General features: G+C 32.9%; 2 protein-coding genes across 2 annotated transcripts; one reads left to right on the top strand and one right to left on the bottom strand.

Moving 5' to 3' along the window:
* The first annotated feature begins 4,933 nt into the window (after positions 1–4,933).
* LOC125194913 (cytochrome P450 724B1-like) lies at positions 4,934–12,045 on the top strand. The gene is made up of 9 exons (XM_048093127.1): positions 4,934–4,976; positions 9,385–9,884; positions 9,971–10,123; positions 10,802–11,038; positions 11,239–11,316; positions 11,395–11,473; positions 11,548–11,654; positions 11,739–11,857; positions 11,955–12,045. The coding sequence occupies exons 1-9, from the start codon at positions 4,934–4,936 to the stop codon at positions 12,043–12,045; spliced, it is 1,407 nt and encodes a 468-aa protein (XP_047949084.1).
* A 2,932-nt stretch (positions 12,046–14,977) lies between these two features.
* On the bottom strand, positions 14,978–19,383 carry LOC125193649 (mitogen-activated protein kinase 9-like). Its single transcript, XM_048091485.1, has 11 exons — positions 18,938–19,383; positions 18,124–18,532; positions 17,934–18,061; positions 17,782–17,841; positions 17,349–17,498; positions 17,023–17,178; positions 16,801–16,938; positions 16,629–16,705; positions 16,353–16,454; positions 15,367–15,580; positions 14,978–15,285 (listed from the first exon to the last, which is right to left on the bottom strand). Exons 1-11 carry the CDS (start codon positions 19,163–19,165, stop codon positions 15,214–15,216), a joined length of 1,734 nt encoding a protein of 577 aa, XP_047947442.1. The 5' UTR covers positions 19,166–19,383; the 3' UTR covers positions 14,978–15,213.
* Between the last annotated feature and the right edge of the window lie 2,698 nt (positions 19,384–22,081).

Genomic DNA, 22,081 nt, shown 5'->3' with positions numbered 1-22,081 from the left:
TGGAAAAACGAGACTCCTATTCGCGAATGGAGGGAGTATTTAGAAATTTGGGCTTCCGTTCCAATAACAACCCTAATGACCCAAGCCCAACATACGGAGTAATATATAACTAGTAGCCCAGTAAGACCATCTTCTTCCCCATATCAGATTTTCTCACATAGCACAGTTGCAGAGCGCCTATGGCGGTCAGAGAGGAGATACTGCTCGTACTGGGTCCGACACTGGCCAAGCCCCCGCTGGAGCGGCGGCTTGCCAGTGCTAGGTCCGCCCCCTGATGAGAGAGGATGGAAATTTCAAAGAATAAGACTTATATACTCTGTCTCTAACTTATTCATCTATTTTTTGAAGTCATGTTGGGCTAGATCATGAATTTGTACGAGTCCGATGAGAATAAGGTAAAAGGTGGCTAAATTTGGTAAATTTTGGAGAGAAAGGAGACCAAATCGTGCGCTGTGTTTTCGCAGTGGGCTGCTGCACCTTGGCCAGCGATCGTTGTGCGTTGTCCGTAGCTTTATCTGGGAATTTAATTAATTTAGTTCATTAATCGATAAACTAATTAATTCTAGTTCATCATACTTTAAATCAGGTCCACTTCTCATTAATACCCATGCACTTGGAATTAGTCCATTTCTTTTTTTAAAATGGGCATAACAGCCCAACATTTAAACACATTGCGGCCCAAAAGAAATAATCAAAACTTAAGCAAATCACAATATTCCTTTGATTACATTAATGAGCCAAAGAACTAGTAAAAGAATTTCCTAGCCCACTCCTTTTTGTTAAAATCGTTGCCCATAAAAAGTAATTAGAAGTGGCCCACAACAAATAATTGAATGGTGGTGAAACAGTCAAGTTTGTACACAAGTTTCACTTTTGGGCGGAAGTCGTGGTGAAACTTGTGAAGTTCTCCTGCTCCAATGGTAGAGTATATGTACATCTTGGGGATTTAAATTTATTGAGTATTTTAATAGGATAGATACGTAGATGAAATTCTATGAAGACATTTTTATTTATAGAACCAACGTCCCTAAATGAATTATCTATCTTATCAAACATGAGTATATGACAGATTTTGAGAAATCAATATTGAATAGTTATCTGACTTTTGCTGGAAATAGCTGAAATGAGCTCAACCAAAGTAGGCTTCGAATATGAAGTGGGCTGGAAGAGAAGGGCTTGTCCTTTCTTCTATTGTTACTAGGACCGAAAATTGTGTTTAAATTCTTAGGGGTTTATTGGTATGATGGAATGGAATGGTGGAATGGAATGTGATTTCTACTTCTATTCTATTCATTTGCTTGGTGTGATGAAATGAATGAATGGATGGATGAAAATGCAAAGGAAATCCAAGGAAATTGACATTTCATTCTTATCTTCATTCCATTCCAACCTCCATTCCATTCTGCCCTCATTTAATTCCATCATACCAAGCATGTCCTTAGACTTTAAACTCCTTAACTCTATAAAAAGAAATACTCCCTCCGTCCCCCAAAGTTTGTTCCATTTTACCATTTTCGTCTATCCCACAAACTTTGTCCTATTTAGAATCTTACCAAAAATAGACATTGAATACACCCTATATCTCCTCAATATGTGACCCTTATTCCATTACACACCTTCATTTAATACAAAGTCAAACAATTTTTTAAAACCCGTGCCAGATCAAATTGGGACAGATTTTGGGGAACGGAGGGAGTACTAATTTTACTTAACCATTTGTACTTAGTATCTTTGTGTTATTCCAAATACTATAATTTATAAATTCCATTCTCACATTTATAAAACACATTTCATTCCTCGATTACTTATAAAACATTTCATAACATTTGTCAATCATAAAAAAAAATGTATATATTGATTTCCTAAACAAAACAAGAACAACATATATGAATCGTTCAGCATTCACTCACGGTCAAATTTTAAATAAAAAGATGAAAAAAAGCGGAGCATCACATATGATTTGTATAGGTGATTATTTTGACCGAAATTATTTGTGCTAACACATATTACATACTAGGAACGTCAAATAATTCACATAACTGGCGTTGTAAAAAATAAAACACGAACTCTACGGTGGGAAAGTTATACTTTCAAGATTCTCCAAAGAGTCAAAGTTGCTTGCTATTTCTCCATGTGATGATCTTCAGAACTCAACCGCATATCTTCTGACTCCTTTTCAAACTTTTATTTTGATCTTAGAGAGAACTAAGCTTATAAAATTATCTAGGTCTCAAATAGACAAATGACATAATTTCTAGTACTCATTCCATCCCACTTAAGATGACATACTTTTCTTTTTAGTTATCTCAACCAGGATGACAAATTTCTATTTTTATTAACTCTCTCTTCAATTAATACAAACAACCACTTTTTTTCTCTCCCCAATTAAATATTTCACTCTCTTTTTCTCTCTTTTTAATACTTACACTCACCTTAGCCGGGACGAAGGGAGTACTAGAGTAGGACAATAAATTCGATCTCACTCTATGAGAGGCGATGTAAATTTCAAAGAATGAGATGAATTTCTAAGAATGAGACTTATTGATAGGGACCTGATATTCTATTTTATTTCGGACGGGAGTTGATATTCTCTCTGTATATTTATTTAGTTTATTTATGTTTTAGTATTATTTAGTTATTATGATTTTATTTACTTTCCATGGTGGTTAGGATTTGATTTGCTTTTGATTTGCTTTCCTAGTCAGGAGATCTTTTTGTACTACACATATTTTATAAATATGTGTGGAGTCTTTATTATTATTAAGCAGAATGAAGAATTAAATTATTAATCTCGTTCTCTCCTTCGGTTCTTCCTCTTGGAGAAACCACCAGTTCTCTCAAAATCTGTCAAAGTCACGCTAGTTTCCACCCACTCTAATCTCTTTTCATATAATTTCTCCAGATAGGAATTAATCCCATATTAATTCTTATCAATTTGATAGGTTAAACCCTATCAAATTGGTGCTTTCATTAGGTTCTCATCCTCCTAATGATACCATCATGTCCGTCTTGCTGTCAAACTCTCCTCCAGACTCCCCTCCTCGGTTTTCTGGTGTTAACCCTGTGAGATGGATTTTGGATATTCAAGAATATTTTGACTATCACTTGTTTTCTGATGCTGATCGTCTATTTTTTGTGAGGTTATTTTTTGACCATCCAACATCCGTATGGCTCCACGAGTATCGATGCTCGAACCCTATGTGCTCATGGCAAGAATTTATGGATGTTGTTTATCATAATTTTGATGAGGATGTCATTTACTTAGCCGATACGAATAAACTTCTCAACAAAATTACGGAAGCAGTTGCATATTTAGCTAAAAAAGAGGCCATGGCTAAAAAGGAGGCCACATCTGATTCTTTTGAGCCTGTCACAAAAAACGATGATGAGCCAACAATAAATGTCAAGTCTGATCCCTTCATCGAAGAGACGGTAAAAAATGATGATGAATAGTCTGAAAAGCTAGATGAGCCAATGGATTTGGTGGAAACCAAATTTCCTCCAAAATCTCCTAGCCCAAAAATCACTATTGTCATCATTGGGTATGTCACTGAAGTCGCGGAAGAGATCTCATGTCCACAGGAGGTTTGTCCATCACTCGTTGCGAACCCAAACGATACAATTTTGTTTGCAGGCGAAGATCCAAACAAAGATGACGCCAACGAGATGGAAGGTTATTTTTCTGACTTTCACCTTAAGGGCAAGGTGGTTTTCAACAATGGGGGAGTTGATAGGGACCTGATATTCCATTCCGAAAGGGAGCTGATATTCTCTCCGTATATTTATTTAGTTTATTTATGTTTTAGTATTATTTAGTTATTATGATTTTATTTACTTTCCATAGTGGTTAGGATTTGATATGCTTTTGATTTGCTTTCCTAGTCAGGAGATCTTTTTGTACCACACATATTTTATGTGTGGAGTCTTTTATTATTATCAAGCAGAATGAAAAATTAAATTATTAATCTCGTTCTCTCTTTCGGTTATTCCTCTTGGAGAAACCGCCAGTTCTCTCAAAATCTCTCAAAGTCACGCTAGTTCCACCCTCTCTAATCTCTTTTTCATATAATTTCATATGAATTCCTATCAATTTGATAGGTTAAACCCTATCACTTATACACTCTATCTCTAATTTATTCATCTATTTTTTGAAGTCATGTTAGGTTAAATCATGAAGTTACGGAGGTTTGTACGCTTTTAATTAATTAAATTAAGCTTTAATTTAAGTCTAAATAGAATATTATTATAAATCACTATAGTAAAATAATGTTAATTGTCCATTCAAATTTGAAATTATAATAATTCTGAGTTACCTCTTTAATTTAATTATTTCTCGTGCTTAAGATATAAATATCCATTAATTAATTAAAATTTGTTATTGATTTAATTAATTAATATTTTTTTTCCAAGAGTTGTCTAATTCTAAATCTTTATTTGTTATTCATGGAATAAATTTTAATTGACTAGTTTTTTAATAACTAAACTCCATTCAAAACACCTTTTCGGGATATTATCAAGTCAGACTTAGCTAGTGTCATTTGTTTTTTAAGGTAAGGAAACATACGCGATGACACTACAACTTTTCACGAAAAGTAGCTAAATATTATGTAGGTTGTGAAATACTCCCACCATTCTTCATAGCTGAGTCGCTTCTTTTTTACACTCGTTTTAGAAAAATCATAATACATAGTTAAAGTGGAGAAAGAGTAAATTAAGAGAGTTCTCTACATTATTCTCTCTCTTCCTTTACTATTTCTCCACGTTAACTATTTATTATGATTTTTCCAAAACGGGTGCAAAATAAACGTTACTCAGCTATGAGGGAACAAATGTAGTACTACTCCCTCCGTCCGGCATTAAGAGTCCCGGTTGAGTTGGGTGCGGATTTTAAAAAATGTTTGAGTGTGTAATAATTGGAGTGTGTGATAATGGAATGTGGGATCCATTTGCATTATTATTTGCTTTATTGTTTGGATGTGTTTTTACTTGTGCTTTTTAGTGTTTATTTTATAATATTTTAATTTCACTTTTTATGCAAATGTCTAACCTGGACTCATAATGCCGGACGGAGGGAGTACTATTTATCTTCTACAAAAAACTAATTGTGTTACCTAGTATGAACGACACTAACAACTAGTCTACTACGCAAAAGAGTTACACATGTTTGTTTCTTATGTATTTATATACAATAATAATATCTTATAAATCTATAAACATAACACATTGAATAATCCATTCGTCCAACATTAAGAAATATAAAAGAAAGTGGGTAAAAAAACAGTGAAATGTGAGATCTACATACCATTTATAATAAATATGAACCGAGACTTTTAATCGTAAATAGATTAAAATGGAAAATCGGTACTCCTAATAACATAAGAAGGGACTATTCCTTTTCATTGACTAAAAATACCAGAGTGTATAAGAACTTGAAAAGATATTTCAAAATGCATAAAACTCTTAACACTCGATTAGTTCATGCAAAAACAAAATTATTTTAGAGGCGAAAAGCCAAAATACTTGCAAAGAATTGAAGCCAACCTTGGCGGTCGGTTTATTACAATAATCATCAACATCATAGAGGAAAAACTTTTAAACTCTTGCATGATCATATGCTTTAAAAGGTTATGGATTAATTTAGACTCAAATTTCTGCAAATTTGCTTCCCTTTAGGGGCCGGTACCATTAAAATGTTTATAAGACGGTACCTTAATTATTCATGTTTAACGACAAACCTTAATTATTCATCCATATACAAATATGGAGTATTAGTTAAAGATATCAAGACCAATAAGACGGTACCATTAAAATGTTTATAATAGTGAAAGAATGTCTTACTTATCTAAATTAGGAAATAAATAAAACAAGGTTAGGGCTTTTATCCTGAAATAGAGGGATATTCCGAATCAAAGTTGGCCCAACATTGAATAGTTCCAATTAGTATTAGACATACGATTAATTATCACTAATTACATCATTTGACCAAATTACAAAATCGTTGGCATAAAAAACAGAATCGGCCCTTTTTTGTGAGAGATTTAAATATTTAAAGGGAAACTTTTTGGCATGGTATCTCAAGTTTGGAAGAAAGGGGAAGATCTTTTCGATGTGGAATTTGCAGATATGTGATTGGTGCCGAGATTTATTTAAGTTGCAACCTATATTTTGTTTTCACGTCTTAATTTTGACTATATAATACTATAATGGGATGGGTCACGTATATTCCACGTCAAAATTGTTCACTAAACGGACGTTGAAGATTGATTTTCACGAAAATAGTGTTTCTATATACACAACTTCATGATAATGCTTCGCTATACAAAAAGAATTTTCTGTTATCAACGTATATTACATCGATGCTTCATTAATTGACATCCATAAAATAGACATGGTTGTGTTTGTTTTGGTTAGTTACGTACATATCAGTAATTGGGATACAAAAGAAAACATTATTCGGTATGGGATTGAATGGATTTAATATTAAGAAATTAGGCTATGAATATACAATTTGTCATTTTAGGTAATTCGCATTTAATGTAAATTTGTAATTATTAAATAATTTAGTATTAAACATTTACTTTTCTATAATTAATGTGGAAATGATAATGTCCTTTAATATAAATATCTAAGAATCAGGAAAAATAAATCATTCTATTAGAACGTTACATTGATAGTACTACTTAATAGCTAAATCAAAACTGAAAAAATGATTTTATTACTCCCTCTGTCCCGCTTTAGCAGTCTCATTGACTTTTCTGCACTCGTTTTGTAAAAATGATAATAAATAGTTAAAGTGGAGAAATAATAAAGTAAAAAAGAGAATAATATAGAGAAGAGTCTTATCTACATTATTCTCTTTTTTACTTTATTATTTCTCCACTTTAACTATTTATTATCATTTTTACAAAATGAGTGCAGAAAAGTCAATGGGACTGCTAAAGCGGGACGGAGGGAGTAGTATACTTTTAATTATAAATTGTTGAAAATATTCGCATCAAACTATTTTATGATTAAACAATTCTATAATCATCCTCTATATTAATTAAGGAAGAGATAATGGCTAATATTTTCTTAGTATAAAACTATTTATCTTTAAAAGTAAATTAAAATAAAAATGAATATTTGTGTCTAAAATCATAAAATTTGGTCTAATTTAGTTTTCCCGTAAACTTCAAATTTATCTAAATTTTCTTAAACTTTACATTCCATTTGTAATTTCCAAACCGACCCAAATAAGATATTCTCGGCAAAAACGTATTCAATGTGAACACTCATGAAACGTTTATGATATTTTAGATCACTTTCATGTTCGTGATTAGTAGAATAAAAACCACTTAGAAAGCCATGTTGATTTGGTTATGCCAAGTAGAATAAAAATAGTACGTACATTAGTCAGATTTGGTGGTTGATCTTCCGCAGAAAATAACCAACAGAGTATAATGTTTGTGTTTTTTATTCCTAAAAATGGTAATGCTAAAAATATTAAAGTTTATATACTACAAATAGTTAGTCATTAAATTTAAAAAGTATTATGCGCATACAATTTATCTTTTCTCAAACATTAATTGCATAAGGCTCAACAATCGTTTACTTCAATTCTTGTTTTAGATTTTAGTTTTTAGTTAGTGGAATTATACTCCCTTCGTTCACGATTAAGAAATGCTAAGAAAAATGCAGCGGGTTTTAAGAAATGCTAAGAAAAATGGGTGGAAGAAAGTTAGTGGAATAGAGATCTCACTTGTATATATTAGTTTTAAATAATATGTGAGTGGAATGAGTTAGTGGAATGTGGAGTCTCTTTACCATCTATAGTAATTATGAACTGGAACTCTTATTTGTTGACGGACCAAAATGAAAAAATAGGACTCTTATTCGTGGACGGAGGGATAGTTGAAAGTTGTTGAAACCTACACGCTACACGAGTCCAATTATATGTTTTTGCTAGCCTCAGATTGAAAAATCTTTATTGCTGACCTACAAATTAAATTATTATTTTTCTCATATCTCAAACAAAGTTTAAGATTCTAAACAGATACAGATTAAATAAATTAGTTCATATAAAAGAATGATAAACAAACATATCTAGAGCGCCACATGAACCGAGTGCTGCGTATATAAATAAGATTTGCACTCTTTCATTGACTTACAGTATACTAGTAAAATAGAAAATGATTATCAAATTTCGCATTATATTATTCTTCCACCAAAGTTATAATGGATATTACAGAATACATGTAAAAAAAAAGTATTACTCCATCCGTCCCGCTTAAGATGACACGTTTTTCTTTTTAGTTTGTCTCAACTATGATGATACATTTCTTTTTTTGGAAACTTTCTCTCTCCAATTAATACATTCAACCACTTTTTCTCACTCCTATTAAAATATTTATCTTTCATCCTCTCTGTATATTAATACTTACACCTACCTTTTATCTCTCTAATTAAATAGTTTAACCAATAATTCTTAAAATCTCATGCCGGCTAAGAAATGTGTCATCTTGGCCGGAACGAAGAGAGTAATATATTCTAGGAATATCAATCTATTTTTGGAGTATCAATATAGTACCAACGTAAAGATTCTAATGAATATCTTCTCCTATCTTCTCTTCTTTCAAACAATTTTTCATGATATTAAACTATTATATGATGAAATAAAAATCTATTTGAAAAATAATGTAGTACGTACTCCACCCTACAACTTAAATATAGTAACATAATTATATATGTATGATATTTAATACTCCCTCCGTTTCAAAAAAAAATGTACAGTTGGTACGGCACGAAAATTAAGAAAAAATTGGTAAAATAAGAGAGATGAGAAGAATGATATGATAAAATAAGAGAGAGGAGGAGAATGGTAGTAAAAAAAGTGTTAGCGGATAGTGGGACCTATATTATTAAAATGATACTCCCTCCATCCCACAAAAGATGTCACACTTGTGGGACGGCACGGGATTTTAGGAGGTTTGTTTTGTGTGTTAAAAGGAGAAAGAAAATATAATTTTTATATTCATGTGAGAGAGAACTTTTTTCCAAAAAAGAAAATGTGACATCTTTTGTGGGACAATCTAAAAAGGAAAGTGTGACATTTTTTGTGGAACGGAGGGAGTATAACTTTTCAAAAATGGAATGCACATATTTTTGTGGGACGGACGAAAATGGAAAGTGCACATACTTTTATGGGACGGATGGAATACTACAATAATTAACTCATAATTTAAATCAATGAATTTTTTCAAAAAATAGGACTTAATTAAAGGATCAAAAGCATTTAAGCGTGGTGGATGTTTAAGTATAAAAAGGCAGAGCAATGTGATGGTGTAATTAAGAGTGGCATAAACATAAAAATGGGTGGTGTGATTTTGAGTATGTTTTTAGGTATAGTTTTGATTTTAATGTGCAAGGTTTTTGGGATGTGGATTTTTAAAGAGAAGCCAAAGTCAGGGTTGCCTGATGGAAGCATGTGGCATTTCCCTTTAATTGGTGAAACTCTTGGCTTTCTAAAATCTCATAAATCAAACTCTCTTGGCTTCTTCTTGCAAGATCATTGCTCTAGCTATGGCAATGTCTTCCGGTCCCACCTATTCGGAAGCCCCACGGTGGTGTCGTGTGACCTCGAGCTATACGCGTTTATTCTCCAAAACGAAGAAACGCTATTCGGAAGCAGCTACCCCAAGCCGGTCCACGACATCCTTGGCAAGTTGTCGATGATGCTTGTCTCGGGCAGCCTCCACAAGAAGCTGAGGAACGTCTCGCTTAGCTTCATCAACGCCTCTAAGTCGAGCCCCGAGTTTTTATCCTATGTCGATTCATTCTCCCTCTCCTTAATACATTCTTGGACATCCCTTTCCACCCCACTCCACTTCTTCAAAGAAGCCAAGAAGGTACATAACTACATATATTCATGTATAAATTGTTTAATGTGTGTGATACTATATTGATTATTAACAACTCTGCTTGGTTTGTGCAGCTGACTTTTTATCTTATGTTAAAAAATCTATTGAGTATTGAGCCTGATGACCCTATAGCTGAAAATATACTTGAAGAATTCTTGACTTTCATGAAAGGCTTTGTTTCTCTGCCTGTTTATTTTCCCGGGACTGCTTATTCAAAGGCTCTCAAGGTAAATCTCATACTAGCTACTATAGAATTTGTGGGTTCAATTCAAAATCTAATATTTGGTACCCAAAATATTTGGATTTGGAATTGATTTTAGAATTCATATTCCTCTCAATTCCACAATTTGAATACTATATCAACATTAGTCTCAATTCCACAATTTGAATTCGATATCAACGGTAGATAATTGGAATTCTTAATATTCATAAAATTGGGCACATTCACACACTACACACTGCACACATACTAAACACAAAACACACATTGCATGCACACTCACACTGCACACACTGCACACACATACACACGCTAAATGGGTATCATTTTTACCGAACAAAGGATTTCGAATTAAATTATTCTCCAATCATACACTAAAAATGAGTTTTGGTGTATAAAAATTCTCCAACATATACCAAATCCAAACCATTTTTTGGTTTTTTTTTTTTACAACACCAAATTTGGTGTTACCTCAAAAATTTTGTGAGGCATATCAAAAATGGTGTAAGCTTTGAATTTGTTGTAAATGGTTGGAGTAAAACTATTTTTTCGTGTGACATGTACTAAAAATGAATTTGAGTTTGGTGTAAATGGTTAGAGATATGTTCAATTCCTTCAAAATCAATTCTTTATAATACTAATACCAATGTAATTCCAATTTAATTAATGTTTTGGAGGTGTGCAGGCAAGGAGGAGGATCACATCAATTTTGAAAGATGCAACAAAAAAGAGGGAAAAAATGATGAAAAATGCGAGAGGGGATTTCCTAGATGAAGTAGTGCAAAGGGATAATTTAAATGATGAAGAAACAGTGAGCGTTTTGATGGACCTTCTGTTTGCTGGCTATGAAACAACCTCAGGCCTTATGGCCCTCGTTGTCTACTTTCTAGCTAAGGCCCCATCTGCCCTTCAAAAGCTCCGGGTTAGCAATTTTCGTTAGTTTTAGTTCCATACTCACACAAAAGTACACATTTTTTGTTAGACACGTGTTTTAATGCACAATTAGTAAAGAAAAGAGAGATAGAAAAAAAAAGTTTTTAAAATTATAAAATGAATATTCTTGTAGGACGGAGGGAGAATGAATTATTTAATCTTCATACTTATTCATTTGGCTTCATTCAGGAAGAACATCAATCCTTGAGGAAGGATGGAGAGTCTTTGAATTGGGAAGACTACAAAAAGATGGAGTTTACTTCTCATGTGGGCATACTTACAATTTTTTTTCATTTGATTATATGGCCTATCTATTAAAATATAAAAATGGAGAGAAATATGCAGGTGATAAATGAGGCTCTGCGTTGTGGAAATCTAGTGAAGTTTGTGCATAGGAAAGCTCTCAAGGATGTCAAATTCAAAGGTTCAATTAATTCTTGCATGATTAATAATAAGAAATAGAGATATTGGCTTCTAAAATCATGAAATTTTATGCAGAATATACAATTCCAGCAGGGTGGCAAGTCCTCCCAATTATGTTAGCTACACATCTTGATCCCAAACTCCATCAAAGCCCATTGGAGTTTAACCCTTGGAGATGGACAGTATGTATATGTTTTTCAAATCAATATTAATGAAAGGATTATTATGTTTTGCTCTCTTAATATAAAAAAAAAATGCATACATAGGACCCTACAACCAACAGAAAAGTGACCCCTTTTGGTGGTGGAGTCAGGATCTGCCCTGGGGCAGAACTTGGTAAATTGGAGACTGCATTTTTCCTTCACCATTTTATTCTTAATTTCAGGTATATATCTTTATTACATGCTCTATTATTCTTTTTCTTAACTCAATACACATCCCATATCAATATTCAGCTATTCAAACTGTTTAATTTTTGCAAGGTGGAAAATCAATGAAGAAGATGCACCTATGTCATGCCCTTACTTGGATTTCAAAGGAGGCTTGCTTCTAGAATTGGAGCAAATCAAGTAATTATAGGCACTATTTTAATTTAGCTTATGCCAATCTACATTTTTATTTCTTTTGTATACGTATCGAACAAGAAGCAATAGTTCAACCTCCGGTCCCACCTTAACCCATACGAGTTTTAAGAAGTGAGTAGTGATAAAGTTATGATATATTTGTCATTTTCTGTCATTTGGAATAAGAAATTTACCTAATTTAATTGTACTTTATCTTTACATTATAAACCCCCCCCCCCCCCCCCCTCTTAATTAAGGAAGGGATTATAATGCTTTCAACTAAATATTAAAAAAAATTATATTTTTTATAATAAAAATATTATATTGAGAAATTTAAAATAATATTTTATATCGTGCTATTTTTATTTTTAACAAAACAAATATGAATGAAAACGAGTTAAAAGATAAAAGAACAAATTATAAAAAATTTGAAAATATTTAAAATTAAATTAATAAAATTCAATGTGAAAAAGAATATATTGTATTTTTCAACTTTCCTTCAATACTTAACATTTTTTATTTATTAAACAATTTTTTTTAAACTTATTTTTGATAAATTTATTTAAATTATTCTTTTATTCAAAAACTAATTTATACTTTATCCGTCCCACCATAAGTGATCAACTTTCCATTTTAGATTGTCACATTATAAGTGATTGATTTCTTTGTTAGCAATAAACACCATTTCCATATCTTATTTTATTCTCTTTCTTACTTTATTCAGTTTGCATCTCTCATACTTTTTTTTCTTATATACTCTATCATCTCTACTTAATTCAATAAATATCATTTTCTTAAATATCGTGTTCAAATGAAACTTCTCACTTATAGTGAGACGGATGGAGAATATTTTTAATTTGGATCTCGTATCTACATTGTATTTTATATCATTTTCTTCTACTATTTTAATATTTATGATTTGGAATATAATTTTAAGCTTGTGATTTTAATTATTTACTGTATAGTATATAGCACACAGAGAAATATGTAAAGAAAGGTCACTATATGGTCGTTTGGACTATTGTCAAAATTATATGAATGAAGAATTAATTATCTAGTAAGCATATATTTTGAATACGTAATTAATAATACAGTTGAAAAATGTGTCACGAGCATAGGTGGGCGTTGAATGTAACGACCATCCATAATAAAATTACCTCTATTATGTTTTGATTTGATGCACTAAAGATTATAACAAAATATTAATTACAAAATTAATTTTATAATACGAGTTTAAAAATTCTAGGGATTAATTTCACTATCAATTTATTTGATAGTCATACAATTAAAGAATATGTCACATCCCGGGCTGCTATTATTATCAGACCATCCCTATTATGTTACGATACGGATTTTAAGAAATGTTAAGAAAAGTGGGTGGAAGGAAGTTAGTGAAATTAGTTTTAAATTATATGTAAGTGAAATAAGTTAGTGAAATGTGAAGCCTCTTTACCATAAGTTGTAATTATGAACCGACACTCATATTCGCGGACGGATTAAAATGAAAAAACACGACTCTTATTTGCGGACGGATGGGGTATTATTTAAAGCACTACGAAAATAATTATGAATTTAATTAAAATATTTTAGTGAAATATTGAAATTATAGTAATTTAATACTCCCTCTGATGTAGATCCATGTAATTTATGATCCATTTCCCAAGGAATTATTCATTTATGATGTTTGATCTAGATAATTTTTGTGAGATTGAATTTCAATTTATCAATAAAACAAAGCATAAGATAGACTCAACTACAAAAATTGAATCTAAACTAGAAAGGATGATAGATTAGAAATGGAAAGCATGCGTATAATAATGAGATAAAAGAACTACAACCATAGGACCTTGAGCAAAGCAATGGAAACAACCCTAGGCAACTTTCAATAGCTCTATCACCCCTTGGCTTCACTACTCGATAGATACACCCCAATGATGCATACCTCTACTTGAATCAATCTATGGAATTGAAACAAACAACCTTCAAGGAAGGAATTGGATACATTCCTCAAAAGAGGAAAAACTCACTAGGGAGATAACTTTAATTCAATCACAATCTATAAAGAAAATGAGGTAAAGTCCTATTTATAGTTGAAGGCCAAATCCTAAAAAAAGGCCCACAAAATCTAGTCCCTGCATGGGCCACCCGCCCGGGTGGCTTAGCCGTCCAAAAACCACCCGCCCGTGTGGACGTCGCTGCCTCAACTGTGCCTTCGGGTAGCCACCCGCCCAGGTGGACTCTGCTGCCTCCATTATGCCTTCGGGAGACCACCCGGGCGGGTGGAATTTATCCGCCGAAAGCCACCCGCCCGGACTTTTTTGCCACGCGCAGCTTCCGTAAAACGACCATATCTCCCTTATCCAGACTCCGATTGGGGTGTGCAAGGTACCCACACGAAACTCTTTCAAAGAAGAAGACAATGGTTGCAGTTTAAGAGTTTTCGGACATCATCTCAATAGGACGAATACTGATTTACGACAGCTACAGGTACAAGCTTTGAAGCACGGCTTCCATGGTCGTGTCACCCTCTGTCCCATTGGAAATAAAATCTTTTCCTTTTTGGGTTGTCTCATTAAAACTGAAAATAATATCATCTCTCTTACTTTACTCTCTCTTCAATTACTGACAAAATAACACTACATAAAATCCTGTGTCGGAAATAAAATGTTTCAAATTTAATGAGACGAAGGGAATATATGATTTCAACTTTTCATGATCTATCAATTTGTGCGAGCTATACATATAATATCATCCAATGATTATAGTTTCTTAATAATAATATTTTTATTTTGAAATTTTATATTACATTATATAAAATAAAGAAATAATATATACCAGTAAAAGAATATTTATAAAAGATAAAAAAATTATTATTACAAAGAATATGCGCAATATTCTTTACCATTGCCGAATGATGCATCAATATCACAACTTCCTTCTTCTACTAGGCAAGACAAACACCTTTCACCGGCTATAATAAATATTGCAAGAAATGTTTTTGGGATCCATAAGGAGTAACAACAGCACCCTAGTATAAATTAATAAGTCAATGAACATCATAAAAACATTCTGTACAACCCAAAATTTAATTAGAGGTGCTAATCCAAAATAAATAAACCAATTTCCCTTTCTAAATTGCAGCACTGAAACAACATAAATCTCACAATGAAAAGCGAGCTCAAGCATGGAGGGCTGCAATTTTCTCCGATACCATGTCGATCTCTTCGTTATTCTCTTCGATTGGTTCCTCCTGCAGAGCAAAGACAACAAGTTAACGATGAACCAACGAGCATGGATAAGATTGATTGTAAAGGTCTTTGACACAATTTACCTCGGCATTTTTCTTTTCTTTGACACCAATGCATTTTGAAGCGCTGATGCTTGCACTCTTCAACAAGCTACGAGCGCTCTTGTTACCGTTTTGGGAACTACTGTTCATTCCATCATTCCCTGGGGGGCTATCAAGAGTTGTAGCAACGGAAGCTGCACTTCGTTTTTCAAAATCATTCTCTTCAGGTTCCTCTTTCGGTGCAGGGACACGCTCTCTACATGCACAATATATCAGTGTATCACAAATAAATACATTATGATCTATGAGGATGTAATCAAATGCAACTGTATATATTGTACAATCTCTAAACTCCAAATTATGATCTAGACCATTAGATTTCAAGATTTGATGTCAGCAGATGACTAATAACGTCAACCAAAAAATGTCAACACATTGTCAACACTGTCAACCGAATGACGGTGAGTTGACATTTTATGTTGACGTTATTTGTCATATGTTGACATCAAACCTTGAAATCTAACAGTTCAGATCATAGTTTGGAGTTTGCTGGAACGATGCAGTTTGCAGATTATCACTAACATGAATGCAATTAGTGAGATTAAACTGCAACAGTATATAATTTGACTGATCGCTCTGCACGTGGACACACAAGATACTTGGATCTTGAAACAAATTCAAAGAGGTTAAAGAAACTAATTCGATTATACAATATAAGTTTGATCGCTCAGTTCCGAGGCTAAGAAGTAACCTTATCAAGGAAAGGCTAACGAACAAATATCGATCGACTAATACCATTCCATAAGAAATCAAGTTCAGTATTTTGAACTTTAGAGCATCTAGACAATTTTCATAACTCAAAAGCATATATAATCCAAGAAACAATATAAATGAAAATTTACAAATTTATGGTTTCATAACACACTCAATTTTATTTTTCCTATATCATGTTGATATTTGCATAACAAGGACAGTCATATAATCGTCACTATCTAATTACTTCAAAGTATACAAAGATGGAATCATACCTAGGTAGTGAAGCGTGCTGTCTCTGTAGGGGAGTGCTTTTTTCGCCTTTACCATAGTGCTCTTCGAGATGGGCAAACTGTCTCTTGAACCGATCAACACCACTTGATTTGAATAAAAAGATGCAGTGTCAGAAAAACGAATTACCAAACAAAAATATAGTAATGCACTCGCTATTCAGAAAACATGGCCACTAATCAATCTCTTGAACTTAGACAAAGTAGAGAAGGGGCAAAAGGCAATAAATTAGGTAATCGAACAAATAAAACGGGCTTAACCTTGGGTACATGAAGCCACTAGTCTGCTCTCCGCCTCGGAGATACTCCTCAAGCATATGAGGATGATACTCCAGAATCTACCGAATCAGAAAAGATATTGCCAGAATATGAAAAGGTTAATAACTTCAAGAAACCATTAATTAGGAAATGAAACTAATGTTCAAAGGCTGACCTCTCTATATATCAACTCCCTAACATCATCTTTTGTCAGTTTCCTCCTCTCAAATTCAAACTCGAGCTTCGATATTGGTGCAGTTGTAGGTTCACGGTCGTCGTTTGACAACCCCTGAAAGTAGGGATCATTCAGTGCCTGCACAAGAAAACCATCCATGAATTTCTTACTTGACGTGATATTCACTGAACGCCAAAATAACCAAGAGGCCACATAAATTACTTCTTGAGCGGTCGGTCTATCTTTAGGATCAAACGCCAGAAGCCTTTCTAGCAAGCGAAGAGCCAAAGGATCGGTATTAGGGAATTTCTGAGAAAACGGAACAGGTTGTTTCTTCCGCATACTGCTGAGATATCTCCTAGCCTTTTCATTCCTGATCTGTCATTGTAAGTGCAACATACTTATGTTACAAACGATGATTCATGAAGAACATTCAAATATTCCTTCAAGAAAATTACAGCATTCTTTTTTACCTTGTTAACGGATTTTCTTCGAATATGACTAGGAATCTAATTAAAAAATAAAATAAGCCCAGCTAATGAACTAACCCTTGCAATAGATTCAGGAGGTGGAGTGCCAAGCAAATCGGTCATTAAGTCTAGCTGATGCACCACATTTTTCCCGGGGAATAACGGTCTTCCACTGAGCATCTCAGCAAATATGCATCCGATACTCCAGATATCAATAGCAGGAGTATACTGCACAGATCCAACAAAAAATACAACACCAAGTTTACTAATTATAAGCACAGCATTATAATTGGTAATGATTATAACAATATTTTAAGTAAAGGTACAGAATTTTATTAACGTGAATATCAGCAATGCTCAACGCTCAAGATAAATGAAAACAGAGGTTAGGCCGCAAGAACATAAATGAACTAATACCATCAACTAATTTTAGGGTGAGTAAAATTCTAGTAGCATCACTGTTTTTGGAGATAAATAATGCATCGAGACATTCAAAGAAAGATGAGCTTACTTTAGAGAAAAAGGAACCGCATAGCTCAGGAGCACGATACCACCGAGTTGCAACATAATCCTTTACATGTACCAAAATCAGAAGGGTCAGGAAGCTGACACATGCATTTCAAGGGTGAGAGAAAACTATATGTGCACGGAAATAACACTTACAGTCCAAAATATTGCCGATGGGGCATCATTAAATGACACACGTGCCAGACCAAAATCACAAATCTTCAACTTACAGTCGGCATTAGCAAGAATATTCTTTGGCTTTAAATCCCGGTGGAACACATTTGCTGAAAATGCAGAAACAAAAATGTGAACTTAATCTTATAGTTATATATATCTAACGGTTTACCTGAGTGAGTGTATTTCAAGCCACGCAGGAGCTGGTAGAGGAAGAATTGATAATGCTCGGGTGTTAGGTCATCATTTGCTTTAATCACTTGGTGAAGATCAGATTCCATCAATTCAAAAACAACATAGATATCTCGGAATTCTCTCCGCGAAGGAGGCAGCATTATGTGCTTGATCTCAACAATGTCAGGGTGGCGAAGCAGGCGAAGAAGCTTGATTTCTCTAAGGATCCGCGTGGCATCAGAAACATGCTCAAACACGTCATTGATCTTTTTAATTGCAACTCTTTCATCGGTGTGAGTATCGATCGCAGAACCTACAACGCCATAGCTACCTTTGCCTATAACTTCTTGCACCTGATACCTACTCGCCTCCCCATACTCGGTGAAGAATTCGGTTTCCAGGTTACTCTGCCAAAACAGATGCTCAATAAGAATAACATGAACTTGCCACTAGATGATGCCTAAAGCTCGTTCTTGAACGTCGTAGTCCGATGCAAAAGAGAGCATCGTGGTGGAATCAAACACAATTTGTCTTATTTGATGATAACTTGTTGAATGCAACAGTCATAAACATTAGAAAGCACATAAACAAACATCACCAAAGATCAATTAATCAGCTAACATTGACAAAAGAAAAGCACTTCCAATCGCCCAAAACCAGACAAAACCATTGAGGAAAAAAATGCAAAGCTCCATTTTTTCTTGAATCAATCAACCAAACAAACAGCACCCCAGATCAGATCACACAAAAAAAGTCAAAACAGAAAATAAAAGCCGATCCGGAGAGAAGGCAAAAGGGGATAAAAATGCAACCTTTTTGTGGGAATCCATGGCGGGGTTTGAAAATGGGAAATCGAGGCGCTTGGGGACTTTAATCAACTTGAGCCCCGAAAAATCAAAGTCTTCAACAATGGAAAGGGAGTTTTCCGTCAAATCGGAATGCGGCTGTTGCTCGTGATTACTAATAATGGAATTGGAATTGGGATTAGGGCGTTTTTGGAACCAGCGACGAACACCATCCACAAATGTGCCTCCCCCCATAAATATAAGTAGCTCAATTAATCACACCTCTTTTTCGGCCGATTCTCACGCTTCGATTCTTTATTCTCTCCCACTTATGTTCACTCCGTGGATGAGAGGGAATGTGGGAATTTGGACTACTGGAGTTGAAGCAGTGAGAAAGGGGCAATTTTGGGGAGTGAAGATCCCATTACAACTCTGGAATTTTTCTTTAAATTGGAATCTGAATAATGGTTTTTTCTTTTTCGAGATTGTTTAATGAGGAAAGCAACCGGCAGGTGGATATTACTATGATTATGGCTAATAATTCATTAAATGAAGTGATTCTAATTTATTTTTTTAAAAGACGGCCAAGATTTTTTTTTCAAGATTACACACGGGAAATCTTGATTTTAATGTTTTAAAACATACTCCAATAATGAAAATGATTGAATCAAATTAACGAGTAACCTATACAATTCAATTTCAAACTATAAATATTGTGTTTGTATATAGCACTCCCCCTCCGTTTACGAATAGTGTGTTAAATGAATGGTGAATAAAGTAAAAAAAATAGAGAGAAAATAAAGTAAAAGAAAGAAGTTATTTTTTTCCAAAATTAGAAATGACTCAATTATCTTGAAACTTCCTGAAATAAAAAAATGAGACAATTAAGATTGAATAGATGAAATACAATAAAGAATCATAAAATTGAGAAAAAGAATACCTAAGAAAAGTTAGAATTTATAATTCTGGAAAGTTGTACAGTACTACTTTCTTTCTTTTCATGATTCTGATTACTTTTCCCGTTTTAATAAAAAGAGTGAACTACATAAAAAGTCCCTAATGTTTCCGTTTATGTCACTGCAGGCCCCTAGGAAAAAAAATACATCCACACAACCCTAACCTTAAACATAATCACATATCTTGTTTTTTTCTGACTAAAATGCCCTTAAGCCCTAAAAGGACATTTTTGTAATTCCATTATATTGTTGACATGTGATTTCTGGGACATTTTTGTCAGAATCTTCTTATGTAATTTTTTAATAAGTTCTGGTACTTCATACGTAATTAAAATTTATCATTATATACACTTTCTAATTTTTTTATAATATACATATTTATCATTAATCGCATTAATTAATATGAAAATTGTAAAATGAGACCCTTTCTTCTTTATAAGACTCATTTTCTGATATTTTTTTAATGTTTTCTATTACCTCTAATTTTTATTTGTTTTTTACCTTGATTTATCGATCGATTTTATTTATTATGAATATATCCAATTTTGCAGTATTAATTTATAAATTTACATTGTCATAATTTCAGATACTATTATTAATAAACCCTATATATTCATATGATGTTAAAAATTTCAGTTGAAACTAAATTAAAATTCTTACTAAAATATCAATAAATATAAAATTGTCTTAAAGTTAGGCTTAGATTAAAGCTAAAAAAGGAGACTTATTAATATTTATTTAGTTGCTAAGGAAATACTAGATGAAATTCATCTATTAGAAGATGGTCATAGAATTGCATTAACTCAATAGGTCATTGTATGGTTTATTCGAATTTCATCATAACTATCGTTCTTAGAAATTGTAAACATTACAACGGTAATAATTTTAGTTCATTGCTTAATTTGTCTATGGTAATCTAATCAACTAAATTAAGAAATTGTAAATCTTACAACGGTAATGATTTTAGGTAGAGGTTCATAATAATATTGCGAGTTTGTAGTTTTTGTAATATGCAAATAGTATTAACATTCGGTATTAGTAAACGGGTCTTAGTTGTGGAATGGTACATTTAACGTGGTTCAATAGCAAATAGGAAAATAAAATTCATATCATGTTCACGATCCTATTAATGGTATTTGGTAATTCTTATGCTCGACGAAAAATTCTTTTGACGAGTCTAAGCACATTTTTTGTAATATACAATTATCACACAACAAGTTAAAATATGTAATAAGGTGGTTTTAGTTGTCGAATCCTCTAACATTTGCTAGACGACAAATTAGTTTGGTGAGTCTTTACGCGCTTTTTGTAATATGCAATTATTAAACAAAAAATTAAATTTAGCAAGTAAGGTGGTCTTAGCTGTGGAATCGTTTGACATTCGCTTGACGACAAATTTGTTTAGTGAGTTTATACTCATTTTTTGTAATATGCAATTATTAATTATCAAATAAAATTAGCTAGAAAATTGTCTTAGTTGTGGAATCCTTTGACATTTGATTGTAGAAAAATTCGTTTAGTGAGTCTATAGGCAGTTTTTGTAATATGCAATTATTAAACATCAAATTAACATTAGCTAGTAAGCTGGTCTTAGTCGTGGAATCGTTTGACATTTGATTGACAATAAATTATTTTAGTGAGTCTATACACATTTTTTATAATATGCAAATAAATTAACATTAGGTAGTAGTAAGGTGGTCTTAGATGTGGAATCTTTTGACATTTGCTTGACGAGAAATTCGTTTAGTGAGTCTATACGCAATTTTTGTAATATGAGTGTTCAATTTGATTGCAATTTGTGTTCAATTTACATTCTATTTATTTGTGGGTGCAAATTGAGTGCAATGCTCTCTGTTTTTTTAGTGCAATATCAGTGCAATATGAGTGTTCAATTTTAGTGCAATTTGTGTTTTTCTAGCCAAAATTCTCTAATAACTTCTTTGAATTTTTCCAAGTATAATAGGGAAAATAGAACATAATTAGTTAGTCATATTTTCGAAAAGTACATGAAGATTGAAGGGCACAAGGCAGCTAGGTATTTATTGTTTATAGTTTATTGATTCTATGAAACGGTAAATGAATTTGTTTGAATAAATATGTCAGTTTGCTAAAATTGATTGTACATTGTGGTTGATTGTGGTTGTTTGTTAGATGTAGCCATTTGATGTTTAACTAAACTTTATCTAACTTTTAATTCATTTTATACATTTAAATG

The sequence above is a fragment of the Salvia hispanica genome, chromosome 6 (genome assembly GCF_023119035.1).
Source record: "Salvia hispanica cultivar TCC Black 2014 chromosome 6, UniMelb_Shisp_WGS_1.0, whole genome shotgun sequence".
Classification (NCBI taxonomy): Eukaryota; Viridiplantae; Streptophyta; class Magnoliopsida; order Lamiales; family Lamiaceae; genus Salvia; species Salvia hispanica.
This window is presented reverse-complemented; position numbering and strand designations above follow the sequence as displayed.